Source organism: Eriocheir sinensis, chromosome 34 (genome assembly GCF_024679095.1).
Source record: "Eriocheir sinensis breed Jianghai 21 chromosome 34, ASM2467909v1, whole genome shotgun sequence".
Taxonomy (NCBI): Eukaryota; Metazoa; Arthropoda; class Malacostraca; order Decapoda; family Varunidae; genus Eriocheir; species Eriocheir sinensis.
Window position 1 is genome coordinate 5,708,862 of NC_066542.1, and position 18,963 is coordinate 5,727,824.

The following is an 18,963-nucleotide window of genomic DNA, read 5'->3' on the forward strand; positions in this document are numbered from 1 at the left end:
ATATCCACGAACTAATATTACCTACCCACACCACGACCTTAACTTGACCTAACCTATCCGTAAAGTAATCTTGACTGAGCTGACATTCACTCCACACTGACCTTTGTTTTGTTTTTAATGTCTCGTGTACCGCAAAATCAATGTTAATAATACTCGTTGGGGACCTAAACTTCCTCACTAAATTGCTATATTTTTTAAGCTTCTTTCAACCTAACGGGAACAACTTATTTGTAGGCTTATCTACACAAGGAATCATCAATTGTGAAAGCGTTAGAGAATGAAACATTTAAACATCACAACATATATTTATCTAAAGGAGTTTTGCATGTGTTTTGATGTAATTTGTGTATTTAAAATGTTCCCCTTTTTTAATGTCTGTGCCCTTTACCGTAAAATCGAAAGAACAAAGCGAGGATTGCCAATACTCACCCTGAGCTGAGAGGCCCAGAACGGCGGGAGGGCGACGGGACTACCACGTCTGCTTGTCTTCTCTGATGAAGGAACTCAGCGGCTTGACGAAGTGGTGGTCGAGGTGGCCGCAGGAGGGACAGGCGTGAGTCCTACTGTAGTCACTGAAGAAGCTGAGTCTCTGGTCTGGAGGGATCACCACGGAGTCACATTTACTGCACTGTGGAGGAGAGAAGAGGGCGGCGTGAGGCAAGGCTGAGGGTGCGGACTGGATGACCCCTCTCTCCCTCGCTCCCATTTCTGTCTCTCTCAGTTACGTAATACTACTTCCTATCCTCCCTTCCCTACCTCCCCTTCCCTTCCCTTCCCTTCCTCCCTCCATACCATTATCAACCAACCCTATCACCTCCCCACCTTCCCTCTCATTATCTTCCACCCTTCCCCCTATTCCACTCGCTCCCCTCCCCACCCGCCGTAACGAGGGGATGACGTGACCCAGCAGTCAATGTTAAGCGAGGTCACGGCACGCACGGCAGTTAGAGGTCAACACTAAAGCGAAGTAAAGAGTGGGCTGCCTGACCAAGGACGGGGGGAAGGTTTTTAAGGGGGGGGATTCTCATTTTCGTATTGATGTGAAAGCATGGACACACACACACACACACACACACACACACACACACACACACACACACACACAGACATGCGCACACGGCCACGCACACGCCGCCCTTCGACATCAATATTCAAGGTGAACAGCAGGAAGGCAGGTCAGTGCTGCGTCCCTCATGGCGCAACAAGACCCCTCCCCTCCCTAATGCCTCCCCTCCTCTCCCTGGCCCTCCAACCCTTCCCTATCCCTCCCCTTCCAACCCTTCCCCTTCTCCCTTCCTTCCTTATCCTTTTCCTCTCTCCTCCTTTCCCCTCTCTCCCTGGTCCTCCCCTTCCAACCCTTCCTCTCCTCCGTCTCACCTATCTCCCTTAATTTCTCTCTCTTGCTTCCTGCCTCTCCCTTTTTCCCTCTCCCCTCTCTATCCCATTCCCTCCCCTCTCCCTAACCTTGCATCCCTTCCCTATCCCTTCCCCCCTACCCTTCCCCTCCTCCTTCTCACCTATCTCCCTCAATTTCTCTCTCTTGCTTCCTGCCTCATCCCTTTTTCCCTCTCCTCTCTCTTCCCCTTTCCCTTCCCTCACCCTGACGCTGAATCCCTTCCCCTCTCTCTTTCTCATCTATCTCCCTCAACTTCCTCTCTCTCTCCCCCTTCCTCCTCAGGCTTTTCCCATCATCAATTTCATCTCTTTCTCTCTTTCCTCTCCTCTCCTTTTCCTTCCTTTTTCTCTCCTATTTCTCGTCCTTCAACATTTCCCCTCTTTCTCTCCCACCTCCCTCCCTCCCTTTCTCCGTTTTCCTCTCCTTGCCATCTCTGTCCTTTCATCTTTTCCCTCTTCCTCTTCTTTTCCTCTCTCTACTTCCCTTTATTCCCCATCTCTCTCTCTCTCTCTCTCTCTCTCTCTCTCTCTCTCTCTCTCTCTCTCTCTCTCTCTCTCTCTCTCTCTCATCCCTGCCTTCGACTTTTCTCTCCCCTCTTTTATCATTCTTTCCTCCTCCTCCTCCTCCTCCTCCTCCTCCTCTTCTTCTTCCCTCGTACCTTTCCTCTCTTCCACGAACTGTATCTCCTCCTCCTCCTCCTCCTGGGTCTTCCTCTTCCTTCCGCCCTTTTATTTATTCACCACCACCACCTCCACCTCCACCCTCCACCACCACCACCACCTCCACCACCGCCGCCCGCAGCCACAACACAACCCGGAAGTAAGAGAGACACAATTCCTGAGCTTAAATTCCATCCCAACCGCCGTAACACAACCCCGGCGGCAGAGCTTTAAAATTGGGTTATATATTTTTAAGCTTTTTTATTTATTTTGTGGTATTTGATTTGTTTATTTAAGCGCTTTGACTTTTATTAATTCACGGCCGTGTTGTATTGAATTTTTTTTTTTTTTGGGTGGGGGTGGGGGTGGGGGTGGGGAAGGGGGGGGGGAGGGAAATGGGAGGGGGAAGGGGATGTCTTTCACTGCGATTTCTAGTCTACCTTTTCCTCTTCCTCTTCCCTGTATTTCCTCTTCCTCCTCTTCCTCTCTTTTTGTGCCTTTCTCTTGTCCCAATATCTATGTCTGTTTATCTATTTAATTATCTATCTATCTATCTATCTATCTATCTATCTACTTATCGGTCCTTTTACGAATTGCCTTCCTCTTTATATGACAATCTATATTTATCTCGTTCAGCGCAATTTTTTTTTATCTTATCGCAACGTCCATCTCTCTCTCTCTCTCTCTCTCTCTCTCTCTCTCTCTCTCTCTCTCTCTCTCTCTCTCACCGTTAGGTAACCCGGAACGAAGCAAGAGTGAGTGAGTGACCCGCGGGGAGGAGGAGGAGGAAGCAAACCCGGATATCATGAAGCCGAGAGTGAGGTCAAGCAAGGTCAAGCCCAGTGGATCTTCATTAAAGGATTACTGTTGTCTCTCTCCCCACTCTTCCCCCCCTTCCCTTCCCCTTCCCAACATCTCCCCTCCCTCCCCTCTCTCTCCCTCCTATGTTCCGCCCACCTGACACGCCGCACAACCCAGGGGCGATGGGGTGGAAAGGTGGAAGAGAGGGAGGAAACCGGAAGGGGCAGTGGAGTGTGTGGAGGTGGAGGTGGGAGGGTGGAGGAAAGGGGGGTAGGGTGGTCTGTGTTGGGGGGAGGCGAGGTGTGTGTGTGTGTGTGTGTGTGTGTGTGTGTGTAGATGCAAAGGAAGTGCAAAAGAGGGTCGTTAATCTCCATCAGTTCTTCCTTCCTTCCTTCCTTCCTTCCTTCCCTCCCTCCCTCCCTCCCTCTTTGATTCCTTCCTTCCTTTTTTGAATTCTTTCCTTCCTTCCTTCGTTTTTTCCGTTATTCTTTCCTTCTCTTTTTTTTTCCCTTCCTTCCTTCCTTCCATCCTCCCTTTTTCCTTCCTTCCTTCTTTCATCTATCTACCTCCATTTCCTTAATCCATGGTGTGTGTGTGTGTGTGTGTGTGTGTGTGTGTGTGTGTGTGTGTGTGTAGGTGATGCGTAGCGGCGTGAAACGTAGGCCTTCTCTTCCCCTCTTCTCCCCCCTTTTCTTCCTCCCCCTCTTCCCCCCCGCCCCCCACAGGTATCACTATAAACACAACACCTGCGCCCCTCGATAACGGGTTCCAATAAGCCTATAGCGCATTAAGCGACAGAGGCAGAAAAAGACACCACCCGCCTCTACTGCCTTGTCTTAATCTCTCTCTCTCTCTTTCACTGCACCACCATCACCATCATCATCATCATCATCACTATCATTGTTATCTTAATCTCACTCTTCTGCACCACCATCATTGTTGTTTTAATCTATTTTCAAGGCATTATCATCATTACTGTCATTGCTGTTTTTGTCTCTCTCTCTCTCTCTCTCTCTCTCTCTCTCTCTCTCTCTCTCTCTCTCTCTCTCTCTCTCTCTCTCTCTCTCTCTCTCTCTCTTGTGTTCATTATCATCACCATCATCATCATCTTTTCTATTTTTGTCTTCTTTTGTTACGTATTTCCTTCTTTTGATTTCCTTTAAGTTCTCTATTTTGCCCTCTTTCTTTTTTTTTTTTTACATACACTCCTTTCGCTCATCAATTCATCATCATCATCATCGTCTTCGTCATTATCATCATCGTATTTCTACTGTTTTCTTTGTTTCTTTGTTCTACTTCTCTATCAGTTATTTCAATTTCTATTTTCCTTTCTATATTGGACTAACTTTTTTTTCTTTTACACGCTTCCTCCTTTACTTATCTCCTGCAATTCATCTCTCTCTCTCTCTCTCTCTCTCTCTCTCTCTCTCTCTCTCTCTCTCTCTCTCTCTCTCTCTCTCTCTCTCTCATACATTATCGCCTTCCATTTCAGCAGGAGAGGGAGGAGTATCGATATATATTCTTTTCCTCCTTCCCCCTCCTCCTCTCCCCTCCTCCCTTCCTTCTCTCCCCTCGGCATCCATCTTTCCTCCCCTTCCCATTCACATTACTTTCCTCCCAATTTATATATCAGTCAGCCTTTCATCCTCTCCTCTCATATCCTCCCTCGTCTTGACTCCACAAGGTAATCATAAATAGGATTGAATTTTTATCTCCGATGCTATGGAAGAGGAGGAGGAGGAGGAGGAGGGAAGAAGGGAAGACAAAGAAGAGTGTGTGAGTGAGGGATGTGGATAGGAAGGAGGAGGACGACGAGGAGGAGGAGGAGAGGAAGAAGAGACGAAGAAGAGAGAGTGAGAGAGGGCTGTGGATAGGGAGGAGGAGGAGGAGAAGAGGAGGAAGAAGAGACAAAGAAGAGTGAGTGAGGAAACGTGGATAGAGAGGAGGACGAGGAGGAGGAGGAGGAGGAAGAGAAGAATGAATACGAGAATGAGAAGAAATAGAAGGAAGACGAGGAATAGGGGAACAAAGGAGAGGACGAAGATGAGGAATAAGAGGAGAATGCATAGAAGGAAGAGGACGAAGAAGAGAAGTAAGAGGACAGGAAGAGGAAGAGAGGAAACAAATATGAGTAGAAAGAATAAACAAAGAAAAAGAGGAGGTTGAAAATCGTACAGTACACACGACCGGTCACCTACTCTCTCTCTCTCTCTCTCTCTCTCTCTCTCTCTCTCTCTCTCTCTCTCTCTCTCTCTCTCTCTCTCTCTCTCTCTCTCTCTCCGCCATTACCCTTCTCCCTCTCTCTCTCTCTCTCTCCCTCTTGATCTCCTCTGATCCTCCCGACTTAGGCATGAGGCTTTCGGGAATGAGGTTTCGACGGGGCACTTTGCGTTCGTTTTAAAGGTTCAACTCACCTTTTTTCTGCACTTACGGTTTTTTATGGCTCATTTTTTAGGTCTTTATTTTTTTTTAGGTGGTAGAGGGAAGGAAGGAAGGAGAAAGGGGAGTTCGTATTGCTTGTGTCTTTGGTTGCTATGGTTGATTGATTGGTTGCTTGGCTTCGTTTTGGTTTGCTTAGGTTGTGGTCGGTTGTGTTGTGTTGTGTTTCGTAAGAGGTGACGAAGAAGAGGAAGTGTGTTGCTTGGGGTGTGTTGTAGAGGAGGACGTGAGGTGGAGGGAAAGGGGGTAGAAGGAAGGCATGGAAGAGGGGAGGCAAAGAGGGAAGGAAGTGGAGAAGACGAAAGGAAGGGGACATAGGGAGTGGATGAGGCAGAGTGAGGGGAGGGAAGGGAAGGGGTGGAAGGAGAGAGGAAAGGAGAGGAGAGAGTGGAGAAGCTTGAGAGGACGAGGGAAGTGGATGAGCCAGGAATGAGGGAACGAAGGATGAAGGGAAGGAAAGACAGGATGTAAAGGGAAGGATGATGGAAGGGGGAAGGGAAGGGAATGAAAGGAGAGGAGGACAGGGAGGGGAAGGGAAGATAGGGAGTGGATGAGTTAAGAAGTGAAGGGAAGCGAAGGATGAAAGGAAAGGCAAGGGAAGGGACGAGGAAGGAAGGGAAGGGAGAGGAGAAAGTGGAGAAGAGGGAAGGAATAGAGTGGACGAGGCAAAAGTGAAGGAAGCGAAGGATGAATGGAAAGACTATGATGGAAGGGGGAAGGAAGGGAAAGGAAGGGAGAGGAGAGGAGAAAGTGGAGAAGAGGGAAGGAATAGTGGACGAGGCAAGTGAAGGAAAGTGAAGGATGAAGAGAAAGACTATGATGGAAGGGGAAAGGAAGGAAGGGAAGGGAAAGATGAGGAGAGGAGAAAGTGGAGAAGAGGGAAGGAATAGAGTGGACGAAGGATAAATGGAAAGACTATGATGGAAGGGGGAGGGAAGGGAAAGGAAGGGAAGGGAGAGGAGGACGCGTGAGTGACAGAGGAGAATAACCTTATCCCTCAGCTCTTCGAAAATGCATAAGTCACTATTCCGCACCATATTGTTTTGCTCATAACATTCTTCTTTTATTTTCCGTCCTGTCGCGCCGCCTAAGCGTTGGACGGAGGAGCTGCGTTGGGGGAGAGATACGGGGAGATATGATTGGAGAAAGAGGAGGGGATGAAAGAGGAGGAGGAGGAGGAGGGACAAACGGGCCGACCAAAGGAGGGCAGAAAAGGAGGAGAGAGAGGAAGGACAATTTCGTGTGTGACTTGTGGAATCCCAAAGATCTTTCCCTCTCTCCTTAACCACTTCCCTCGCTTTATCTGGGCTCTTAACCTTTTTTCCTACCTTTTCTTTCACTCAAATCCTCCCCCTCTCCCCTCTCCCCCTCCTCCTCCGCCGTACGTCAATCCTTCTCGTCCCTCGTTTCAAATTGCCTCTAAAAATAAAGAAGGATTTCATCTCGACAAGGAGGTGAGAGGGAAGAAGACGCCCACCCCCACCCCACCCCCACCCCCACACATACACACACACACACACACGAGGACCCAATAAACGCCCCCTCCTCCCCACACACACACACCCTTGGACGCTGAGGATGAGTCGCGACACAAAAGGTTGGACAGCGAGGAACACGGCACCGATTTTGTGATGAGAAGTGAGGGAGGGAGAGGAGGACCGGAGGGGCGAGGAGAAGGGAGAAGGAAGGGAGAACGAGCCTGTGGGAAGGAGAGATAGAGGGAAGCACACAGACACACACAGACCGAGAGAGAGAGAGAGAGAGAGAGAGAGAGAGAGAGAGAGAGAGAGAGAGAGAGAGAGAGAGAGAGAGAGAGAGAGACAACGCCAGATGGTTAGTAAGGAAGGAAATACAAATGAACACGAAAACTAATAATAACATGAAAATGAAAAAGTTGAAAGTGTGTAGATGGATTTAATAAGGCATAAGAAGAGGAGGAAGAAGAGAAGGCGCAGCAGTAGCAAGAGTAAGAGACAGACAAAGGACAAAACAAGACATTATTTAGTTCAGAGGAAGCGGGGGAGGCGGAGTTAGCGGCGGCGGGGCGGAAGACGTGTTGGGCTATCGGTTGTGCCTTCCCGGAATTCCACCCAAAAACAGCAACAACAAAATAAGGGACCCAGACAAAACGAGAAGGAGGAAAATAAAGACGAGGACGAGGACGAGGAATAAGAGACCAGATACGAGGACGAAGACGAGGAGTGAGAGGAGAATGAAGAGAAGGACGAGACAAGGAGAAGGAAGAAGATAATATAGAAACAGGAAGGAGAGAAGAAGGAAGAAAATAATATAGAAACAGGAAGACGACGAAGAGGAAAGGCAGAGAAAAAGGAACAACTCGACCCCAAATACACACATAGACAAGGCTTTCACAGGAGTTCCGGGCATGTCTATTGGTACTTTTATGACCCTGGTGGTAGTTTAACAAAGTTTCTGTGCCAAAACAAAAACAGGGCTTTCTCTGGAGTTGTGTGCATGTCCAGGGGTAGTTTTATGACCCTGGTGGTAGTTCGACAAAGTTTCTATACCATGATAGCGAAAAAGACTGCTTGCTTTGGAGTTGTGAGCATGTCCATGGGTAGTTTTATGGCCTCGGTGGTAGTTTAACATAGCTTCTGTATCATGAACGTGAAAAGGAGCTCAGGAGAACCCGATTAATTGATTTTTCGGACTTTGGAAATACTGAATGTAAGAACGGAAAGCGTGCTGACAAGGCTTCTGTATCACGAACATATAAAAACTGTTAAAGGAACCCCGATTAATGAATTTTTCGGACTTTGGAAATACTGAATGTGAGAACCAAAAGCGTCCTATCAGCCCAGCGAGCGAGTGAGTCCCTTTACCATACGTTTCTACAGCGCCTTAGACAGTGCGATCGTCCGGGCCGCAGCGCCGAACACCCAACACCACCGCCTCACCACCGCCGCCCCTCGCCAAGCCCCGCGAGGCCCAGCGTGGCGTTCCAGGACGTCTGTTCCATTTTATTTCATATTCACGCCTTCGCGGTGGCGAGGAACGTGGCGGCGAGGGACGGAGGGAGGGAGGGAAGGAGGGGTGATGAGAGAGGGGACAGGAGGACAAGATGAGAGGAGACAGGCGAGCGATGAGGACAAAGAACAATAAGGGAAGACTCAAGAGGAGATGAAAGGAAGAAGTAAGGAGTATAAAAAAGAGGAGAAATAAGAAGAGAAAGGAGGACCAGGGGAGAGAAGAGGGAAAAGGAGATGAGAAAGCGAGAGAAGGAGAAAGGAAAGGAAAACACGGCAAATAGAGGATAAAAAAAGAGGAAAGGAGTAGGAAGCGAGGGGAAAAAGAGAGGAAAGGAAGACAAGACATGAAGGAGGAAGAGAAAGAAGAGAAAACAGAGAAACAAGAGGAAGGAAGAAAACGAAGGAAAGGAAAGGAAAAAACAGCAAATAAAGAAGATAAAAAAGAGAAAAGGAGTAGAAAACGAGGAAAAAAGAGAGGAAAGGAAGACAAGAGGAGAAGGAGGAAGAGAAAGAAGAGGAAACAGAGAAACCGGAGGAAGGAAAAGAAAACGAAATCACAGAGGAGAGAAAACAACTCGAAAAAGGGAGAGAGAGGAAGAGAGGGAAAACCAGAGTAGAGAAACGGAACAGGAAAAAAGGAAAGAAGAAGGGGAGCTGGTGAGAGGCGATGGGCGTGTGATGTGGGGCGTTTAGGGGCCGATAGAGGAATACGTGGACAGCAGGTTGTTATGTAGAGGGAGCAGAGGGTGAAGGGGGGGGGCGGCCGGGAGGGAGCGGGAAAGGGGCGGGAATACGAGGCGACTAAATCTAAGAGTTTCCTCGCGAGAGCTCTACGACTCTACTTTATTTCCCCAGAACGACCTTCACTTCCCCGATTACTAAAAATTTACAACGACCATATATTTTTTTCCCTCCCTCCTCCTCCTCCGCCTGGCAGCCTTCCTCCCACACATGGTTCGTATATAAGTTCGTTCTGGTGCTGAGTTGAGGTGTTGAGTGTAGGAATTAAGCGAGTGTAACAGATATGAGAGAGAGAGAGAGAGAGAGAGAGAGAGAGAGAGAGAGAGAGAGAGAGAGAGAGAGAGAGAGAGAGGATAACCTACTTTAACGAAACATTATTAAAGAAAAGGAGGAAACGAAGGAAAATAAAAAGCTTAAAAGATGAAAAAAAGGAAAAAGGAAAAGAAAACTAAAAAAGAAAACAAAAATACTAAGGCGAGAAATTAATTACCAAAGCATATGACACACACACACACACACACACACACACACACACACACACACACACACACACACACACACACACACACACACACACACACACACACACACACACACACACACACCTTTTAACAACTCATCAAAACAAAACAAGATAAACCATTAAAAAACACTGATTAAAAAAAACCACTAATGGCAGAAACAAACACACAAACACACATAAAAAAAAGCCACAAAAGACGAAATTACAAAAAGATAATAAAAAGAAAAACATAATAGCCCATGAAAGAGGAGGAGGAGGAGGAGGAGGGAGGAAAAAATATATAATGGAGGGAGAAAGAAATAATGGTGAGGGAAAGAAAAAAAAACACGTACGGTAATGACAACACAGAAGTCAGCCTCAACCCGTGAAAAAGCGCCCCTCGTTTGGCTCTGTAAGGAGACAAACTGTATTTTTGTTTACGGGCCGAGTGGCAAACGTGACGAGGCTGGTCAAACATCAGTCGACGCGAGGCTTACCCCGACCCCTGGATACGCCCCTCCCCCTACGTCCTCCTCCGTGCCTGTCCTGCCTTCCCTTCCCTTCCCTTCCCTTGCCCTTCCTTTTCCTATTGTTCCTCCTTCCCTTCCCTTGCCCTTCCTTCATTCCCTTCGTTTCACCTTTAGTTTCTTCGTCCCCTCCCTTCCCTTCTCTTTCCTTGATCTTCCTTCATTCCCTTCGTTTTCCCTCATGTTCCTCCTTCCCTTCCCTTCCCTTGCTTTCCCTTGCCTGCCATCCATCCCTTCCCTTATCTCTTCTTCTCCCTTCCCTTCCCATGGCTGTCCTCTCTTCCCTACCTTCCCTTCCTCCTTCCTTCCCTTCTTGTTCCTCCTTCCCCTCGCTATCCTTGTTCCTTCTTCCTTCCCTCCTATTCCCCTGCCAGACCTTCCCTTCTTTTCCCTTTCCCTTCCTCCCTTTTCTTCCCTTGTCCCTCTCCTCCTTCCTTCACCCTCCCCTGCCTCTCCTGTCCTTCCCTTCCCTCTCCTTCATTCCCTTCCTTCCCCTTCTCGTCCCTCCATCTGCATCTATTTATACTCCCCTTTCCTTCCCTTCCCTAACTCTCCCATACCTCCCTTCCTTCCCCTCCTTGCTAGACCTTCCCTTCTCTTGTCCTCCCTTTTCTGGCGAGGGGAAAGTGAGGGGTCAAGGGTCTCGCGGTGGTAAGGGGAAATGGGGATAAGATTTTTGGCGTTTGTTGTGTGTGAGGGGGGGAAGGGAATGATGAGGAGAATACTGAAGAGGGGAAGGAAAGAAGGAAGAAGGAAGGAAGGAAAAGAAGAGGGGAAAAAAGGCAGAAGGAAACGAAAAGAAGGAAGGAGGAAGGGAAAGAAAAGAAGAAAGGAAAAGAAGAGAAATGAAGGAAAAAGGAAAGGGAAAGAAATGGAAGGATGAGAGAGAGAGAGAGAGAGAGAGAGAGAGAGAGAGAGAGAGAGAGAGAACAAGTCCCTTCCTGATCATGTTTTCTCTCTCTCTCTCTCTCTGATCTTAAAATAATCTTATCACTTATCTAAACGTTCTCTCTCTCTCTCTCTCTCTCTCTCTCTCTCTCTCTCTCTCTCTCTCTCTCTCTCTCTCTCTCTCTCTCTCCGTAAAAGCCCCCTATTGTTTTAGGGCCCCTGACGATAAGTACGAGGAGGAGGAGGAGGAGGAGGAGGAGGAGGAGGTAATCGTAGTAAAAGTAGTAGTAGTCGTGATAGCGGTAGTAGTTGTAGCAGTAACTATCAGTAATAACAATGGGAGTAATAGCAGGAGTAGCAGTAGGCCTAGTAGTAGTAGTAGTAGTAGTAGATGTAAAAGTAGTAATAGTAGTAGTAGTAGACGTTGTAGTAAAAGTAATAGTAGCAGAGGAGTAATAAGAACGTGTTGGATGGATGAATTCAGAAGAGAGGAAGACCAGGAGGTGACATACGTAGGAGGAGGAGGAGGAGGGAAAGAAGGAGGAAGAGGACGAGGACTATTAAATGAAACAAGAAAAAATAAGCTAGAAAAACAACACTTCCAACAACAACATCAACAACAAAGAGTAGCATCAGGAGGGAGGGAAGGGAAAGGAGTGAGTGAGTACGTGAGTTTAGAGGGCGGAAAAAGAACCCATAGAGGTGAGGGGAAGGAGCGGATGGGCAAGGTAATGGGACTCAGTAGGGGCAGTTGAGCTTAATGGGCGGGGCTGAGGGCAATTAAAGAGGCCGATGCGTGGGAAGGGGAGAGGAAGGGGAGCAGGGAAGGGAGGGGAGGGGAAGAGTACAGAGGATGGGATGGGACAGGAAAGAATAGGATGATTGGAAAGGAAGGAAAGGGTCTGGTAAGGGAGTGGTTTAGTTTGAATAAGGAAGGGAAGGGGGAAGGAAGGAAGGGGAGGCCGAGGCAGGGAAGGGGAGAGGAATGGGAGCAGAGAAGGGAAGGGATAATACAGCGATGGGACGGGGCAGGAAGGTATAGGGAAGGAAGGGAAGGGAAGGGTAGGGTAAGGAAGGTCTTCAGTGTGTTTAAGGGAAGGTTGGGAAGAGAAGGGAAGGGGGAAGGAAGGAAGGGAAGGCTGGGAAAGGGAAGGAAGGGGAGCAAAGGGAAGAGAGTACAGGGGATGGGGAAGGTAGGGAAGGGCAGGGAAGGGAATGGGGAAGGAAGGGGAAGCTGTGAATGGAGAAGAAAGGGGGAATATGGGAAAGGGAAAGGAAGGGGAAGGAAGAGAATGCGGGGAAAGGTGAAGGAAGGGAGGGCCGGGAAGGGGAAGGAAGGGGTACAAGGGATGGGGAAGGAAGGGGAAGCTAGGAAGGGGAAGGAAGAGAATGCGGGGAAAATTGAAGGAAGGGAGGACTGGGAAAGGGGAGGGAAGGAAGAGAAGGGAAGGGTGGGTCGTTAGAGGGTTGGGTAAGGGAGTTTATGGGCAAAAAAGGAACTAAATGAAGCACTTTGCCTTCCCCTCGACCCAACGTACATATTTTTCCTCCTTCTTTGTCTCCTTTCCTCCGTAATTTCGAGTAGCAACGTGTCTCTTAACTCCCCCATCCTCCCTCTCCTCCGTTATTCCTCCATACAACCCTATTCTCTCCGTGTCTCCCTCCCTCCGCCCCTCAGTCCATTTTCATCACCACCGCTGCTTTACGAACATTTTCTGCCAGGTTTAAATACCCCGGCATGTCTACGGTACTTGAGAATTTTGTCCCGGGTAACAATAGCGAGGGAAGGGACGAGGGGAGGGAAGGAAGGGTCGGAGTTTTTAGCAAGGGAAATAGAAAGGGGAGTGTTTATGTCTATGGCGAGGAAGGGAAGCGAGCCAGGACATTGTAGGGGGGGCTTTAATAATTATGACGGTGCTGACATTTCGGACCCCGAGCACACATATTTGACAAGGCTTTCGTAGGAGTTTTGGGCATTTCCATGGGTAGTTTAATGGCCCTGGTGGTAGTGTGACCTTTCTCCTGTGCCATGAACGTGAAGAAACAGTCATGAAAATCCGATTAACCTCCTTTTTGGAGTTTGAAAATAGTTTATGTGGGAGGGGGAAGCGTCTGAGAATATGGACCATCTCTCGTCTTTCTCTCTCTCTCTTACACACACTCAGACACACACACGCACACAGGAGCCGACAGAGACGCCGCTATCGCCGACACAGTGATATCAGTGTGAGGTGTCGAGTGTTACCTACAGTGTCAAGTGTCGCCCGGTGTACAGTGTCGGCTTTGTGTACTCCCTCCCCCTCTGGCACCCCTCTTCTCTTGCCTCCCTCCCCTCACCCCGCCGACCAGGGCTTTGGGAGTACAAGGCGCCGACTGACACACCGCGGAAGCACAAACGGGGCCTGTACCTCCCGCTGATACATATGCACCTGTCCACACACATCACCATCATCACCACTCTCATCACCACCACACCGCCCTCTCCCCATCCACCGTTCCCAAATTATCGTCCTGAACATTGCATTTTCCATTTTTAGGCCCCAAAACTCCCATACCTACTACCTACACAAACAACGGTAGTCTATTAAAGCTATCGTTGAAACTGTTAAATACTGATGGTTTTCGGTTCAGAAAGTACGAAAATACAATACGCTGAGTACGATAATATGGCAACGCTGTCCCCACCTAACCCTGGCCCGCACAAGAACAAGAGGAAAGGTGCCGCACGCCCTCCGCTCGCTCAGGTACACACATATCCAAGGGTACGCTCGCTCGCTCCCCGGTAACCCGACGAGGAGACTCCGCAATGAAACCACTCGAGCAATGCAACCACGCCCACCTGCCCTACCACCCCGCCATCCACTCTTCTCTTCCTGCCCACCACAACCCCCACTACCACCCCCTACCATTCCGAAGCTAACCCAACACCACCACAACCTCACCAAACCCACTCTTCCTGCCCACTCCCACTACTACCCCATCCAACCCACTCTTCTTGCCCACCTCCACAACCCACCCCCTACCATTCTCACACGAACCAACCGCTACCACAACCACCACTTCCATCCACTCCCCACCATACCTAAGCTACACCCCCCCGACCACCACCACCAACTCCTACCATTACTGAACAAACCCCCATCCATCACCACCACCATCAACAACAACACCATCACCACCAGAGGGCATGGCACGTACCTTTAGTCGCCCCTCGCAGCAGGGCATGGCGGCGAAGATGTCGAAGGAGTACATGGTGCCGAGGATGAGGGCGGAGCCGTTCCACCGCGTGTTGCAATAGGCGCAGCGGAGCCCTACCGACCACCCCTCGAGGCAACCCATGCACACCGCCGCTAAGTACTGCTGCCGACCCTCCACCCGCACCTGGAGGAAGACAAAGAAAGAGAATCAGTAAGGGAAGCAGAAAGACGCCCCGGCAACTCTGGAAGACATACAAAACAAGCATTAGGAAGATCTTACGGGCCTAGAATCAGCTGGCAGGAGAAAGAGAAACATAAGAACGTAAGGAGTCTGCAAGAGGGCGCTGCTTCAAGGGGGAGGGGGGGTAGGAGAGAGCTTAGTGGCGTCCTGCATGACCCAAGGAAGGACCCACGTTTAAGGAAGACCCGGGAAACATGAGAGACGAAACCCATTCATAGTAAAGGAAGGTTGTTGTGATGGGTGCTTCATTACTTAACCTTTCGGAGGGCACGGGAACACAGGGCGGTTAAGGGAGGAGGCTGCCGGGGCGTGGGATGAACAGGTACTTAGTAAAATATAGAGGAAGAGGAGGTGAAGGCTTTTCTTAAGGACAGTTTAGCTTTAGGCGTTTATAAGTGAAGGGTTTAAGAAGCGAGGTAGCCGTGAGAGAGAGAGAGAGAGAGAGAGAGAGAGAGAGAGAGAGACTGACTTTAAGGTCACCTCTATGAGCCTGTGTGGGTAGGGCGGAGGATGAGTCTTAAGGTCAAAGGGTTTTCAGTACGAACGCAGAAGAAGACGAAGTAGAAGAAGAAGAAGAAGATCCGAAAGAACAAGAAGAGGGAAAGAAAGAAAGAAAAAACAAATGAAGATTACGAAGAGGAAGAAAATGAGGACAAAAAAAGAAGGAAAAGAAAAAGTTTGGGAAGAAGAAGAAGAAGAGGAGGAAGTTGCAAAAGAGAAAGGAAAGAACGTGTTTGAACTTGGCAAAAAAGTTTAATGAGAGAAAAGTTATTAAAGAAGAAGGATGGTGGGAGACTAATGAAGAAGAAGAGGAAGAAAAGAAGAAGACAAAGAAGAAAGGAGAACGGGCGAGGAAAAGAAAGGAGACAATGAAGTGATAAGATTTTGATGGGAAAGAGAATAAAGAAAAGAAAAAAAAGAAAGAAAAGAAGGAGGAGGAGGAGAAAGTAAGTGGACTGATTAATTAGCGAATCCAGGAAGAGAAAGATTCAGAAAGGTAGAGAAAGAAAAAGAAAAGAAAAAAAAACAAGAAAAGGATGAAACTCTAGACGAACGAATATGATCTTTTAAAATATGGCAACACTGTATACCTAATCTCTCTCTCTCTCTCTCTCTCTCTCTCTCTCTCTCTCTCTCTCTCTCTCTCTCTCTCTCTCTCTCTCTCTAACTTCGTCTCTGGATCTTTTTCTTATCATGTTTTCCTTTATATTGTTCCTCCTCCTCCTCCTCCCCCTCCTCTTCCTCCTCCTTCTCCTCCTCTCGGTAAAGGTTGAAGGTGGTTGCCCTCAGCACCCCGCCCGTCTGTCTGTCTGTCTGTCTGTCTGTCTGTCACTCCACCACACCACATTCCGATACCTGCCACTCTCCACACACACACACACACACACACACACACACACACACACACACACACACTTCCCCTCTCACTTGCATCCCCTTTACCTATTCCCCTCTTTCCCCTCATTCCTCATTCCTCCCCTCCCTTCTCCCCTCCTTCTCTCACTTCCTTACTTTACTCTCTCCCTTTCCCTTCACTACAAGCACCCTCCTCTTCTTCCTCTTCCTTCTCCCCCTTCCCCCTTCCTTCCCTCGCTTCCTTCACTTTCCACTTCCTTTCCCTTATAAATTTTGACTCCTTTTCCTTCCCTTCCCTCACCCTCACAAAAGTCAAGTGCCTACCATCCCCCTTCTATCCCTTCCTCCTCCTCCTCCTTCGTACGTGAGAGAGACCTGACCGTGATGATGAATAGCTATGCCCTTTCCCTCTCCTGCTCTCCTTCTCCTTCCTCCACTATTCCTTCCTCCAACGTCTGCTCCTACTTTACTTTTTTACTTTTTTACTTATTTAATTTTTGCGGTTTTTTTCTTACTTTATTTTTTTGCCTTGAATTACCTGAGTGAGTGTCTGTTTTTTTCTATCTCTCCAGCTTTCTTTCTCCTCCTTCTTCCTTCTCTTCTTCTTCCATATTCTCTTCTTTTTATTAATTTTTAACCCTAAGTGAGAAGAGTCTAACCGCTACCACCATTACTACTACTACTACTACTACTACTACTACTATCAACACCTCTATCTCCATCTCTATCCGTCTTTCTCCATTGTCCCTATTACTAGCCATTCACCCATCCATTGTCCAAGGCTGTATCGTTCTCAAATTGAATACCATTACCAACACCATCGCTTTCACTCTTCCAAGTACTTTCACTACCACCCTAAACACCACCATAACCAGTACTACCTCCACACCACCATCATCACCAACCATCATCACCAAATCAGACGTATAAGCTAAAAAAAAATAATAATAATAAAAAAGATAAAAAAAACAAAAACCTCTACACTCGTGGACTCCCAAAGACTAACCAGGTTAAGGTAGAGAGAGTCCCACAAGGAGGACCAAACAGGAGGGACTCTCAGCTCATATATATATACTCAGGGCGGGAGGAATTTTTTCAAGCGAGGTCTTTCCAGTAATATATTGCCGCCGCAGGGGAAAAACGAGGGGAAAATGGTAGGAAAAAACGAGCTGGGTACGAACACGCGGACACGACACACGGGGTTGGCTGACTGGCTGGGAAAGGTTGGTTGGCGTCTTGGTATTCAGAAAGGACCGACCTGCTTGCTTGGGTTTGGGTACGGAGAGGGGAGGGGGAGGAGAGGAAGGAAGGAGGGACTGGAGAAAGGGAATGAAAGAAGGTGAGGGAAGGAGGAAGAAGAGAAATGGAAAGAAAGGATAGGAAAGGAGAAAGGAAGGATTGAAGGAAAGTAAAAAAAGAAAAAAATGAAATGAAAGGAAAGGAATGTGTCAGAAGGAAAATAAAAGGAAGAAAGAAAGGAAGGAAGGAAAGAAGATGAAAAGAACGAAAGAAAGGAAGGAAAGATTGAAGGAAGGGACGAGGGAACGAAAGAAGGAAGGAAAGAGAAAAGAAGAGATGAAGGAAAGGAATGGTAAGAGGAAGAAAGGCAAGGAAAGAAAGATGGAAGAACTCGAACTAGACAAGAGTGAGGTAATATGGAGGGGAGAAAGGGGGGGGAGGAGTGGAGGGGGCCGGTCCTATGTGGGGCTGGCTGGGGGGGGGTCTTGACTGCGGGGGTGGGGGTGGGGGTGGGGGTGGGGGCTTGACTTGGGTTGTGTAAGAAGACAAATCGACCTCCTTTTTATATACCATTTTTTTCTCTGGTATTTTTTCTCTGGTATTTTTTCTCTTCGTTTTCGAGGTCGTGACACATGATCCTTGCCGCTGTGTCCTATCTGCGAAGTCCATAGCTACTCACTTACTCCTATGTTAACTTTTACTGTGTCCTTCCTATTTTTTCTATGTTTAAGCGTTTCTCTGTTTATTCTTATTTTTCTTTATTTTCTTTCATTCTCCTTTGTTTTTGTTTTTTATTCCTTTGTTTTAGTTTTGTTTCTATTTCTATTTCACTTTCTTTTACTTTAATTAAGCGAAGACAACGATAATTTTTTTACCGGACAATATTTAAACGAAAACAAGAATAGATTTTTAAAACGCTTTCCTATTTCTCCTCATTTTCCCATATTCTTCCCTTCATCATTGTTTTCTAATTCCTTTGTTTAACTTTCATTTCCACTTTTCTTCCTCCATTTTTTCCACTTCCTTCTCCCTTCAAGCATTTCCCTTTTTCTTCTCATCTTTCTAAAATTTTCCTTTCTCCTTCGTTGTTCTTTTTTTCGTATCCCTTCGCGTCACTTTCGTCCTCGCTTCTATTCTTCTTTTTTCCTCTTCCTATTCCTTAAGGTTCATTTCCACTTGTATATTCTCATCTTCTCATCCTCTTCCCTTCTCCATCGTTGTCTTCTCATCCCTTCGTTTCACTTTCCTTTCCCTTCTATTCTTCTTTTTTCCTCTTTCTCTTCCTCAAGGTTCATTTCCAGTCGTTATTTTCTCATTCCCTTCATCTTTCTCTTCCTCAAGGTTCATTTCCAGTCGTTATTTTCTCATTCCTTCACCTCACTCTCCATCCCACTTCTATTCCTTCCTCTCTTTCAAACTTCACTTCCATTACGTATTTCATCCCATTCTCCTGCATTTCCATAATTCGTCCTTCACCCATAATATCCACATTCCTCATCTGTCTTATCTTCGCTCCTTCATCATCTCCACATTTCTCTTCTATCTTATCTCACCCCCTTCATCCCCGCCCCTTGTTGAATTACGTTTCGTGTTTTCCTCCTTCCTTCTGCGTCGTATCTTCAGGGTGATCTTTGCTGCTGTTGCGTAAGTGCTTGGCGGTAACTTTATTCTGTTCCTCGTTCTGTGTTATTAAACCTGATGCCTTATTTCTTATTCACCTTTCTTATTCTATATTATTCCTTATTCATTCACCTTCCTATCTACTCCTATCCTATCCTATTCCTTATTCAACTTCAACCTTATTCATTATTCACTGCCTTCACTTCATGTCTTCCTCAGTTCAGTTTCAAATTATTAAAAGGATCTATACACTCCTTTTGCCTTTCTTATATTTCCCTTATTTATTGTAGTTATTTCATTCCCTAAAGTCTTCTAGTTAATCTCAAGTATTTTTTCCACATCTGTGTCGTCAGTGTTTTGCTTTCGG

The 18,963-nt window shown here is 47.4% G+C and overlaps 1 protein-coding gene across 14 annotated transcripts in view; it reads right to left on the reverse strand.

Moving 5' to 3' along the window:
* The window catches only part of LOC127006963 (headcase protein-like), a 124,787-nt gene that overhangs the window by 21,959 nt on the left and 83,865 nt on the right, over window positions 1–18,963 (reverse strand). For all 14 annotated transcript variants that reach the window (XM_050877390.1, XM_050877383.1, XM_050877392.1 and 11 more), the window contains exons 4-5: window positions 14,142–14,324; window positions 430–628 (exon numbers count right to left, since the gene is read on the reverse strand). In XM_050877390.1, coding sequence (XP_050733347.1) covers window positions 470–628; window positions 14,142–14,324 — 342 coding nt within the window. In that variant the 3' untranslated portion in view covers window positions 430–469. The remainder of the gene's footprint in view (window positions 1–429; window positions 629–14,141; window positions 14,325–18,963) is intronic.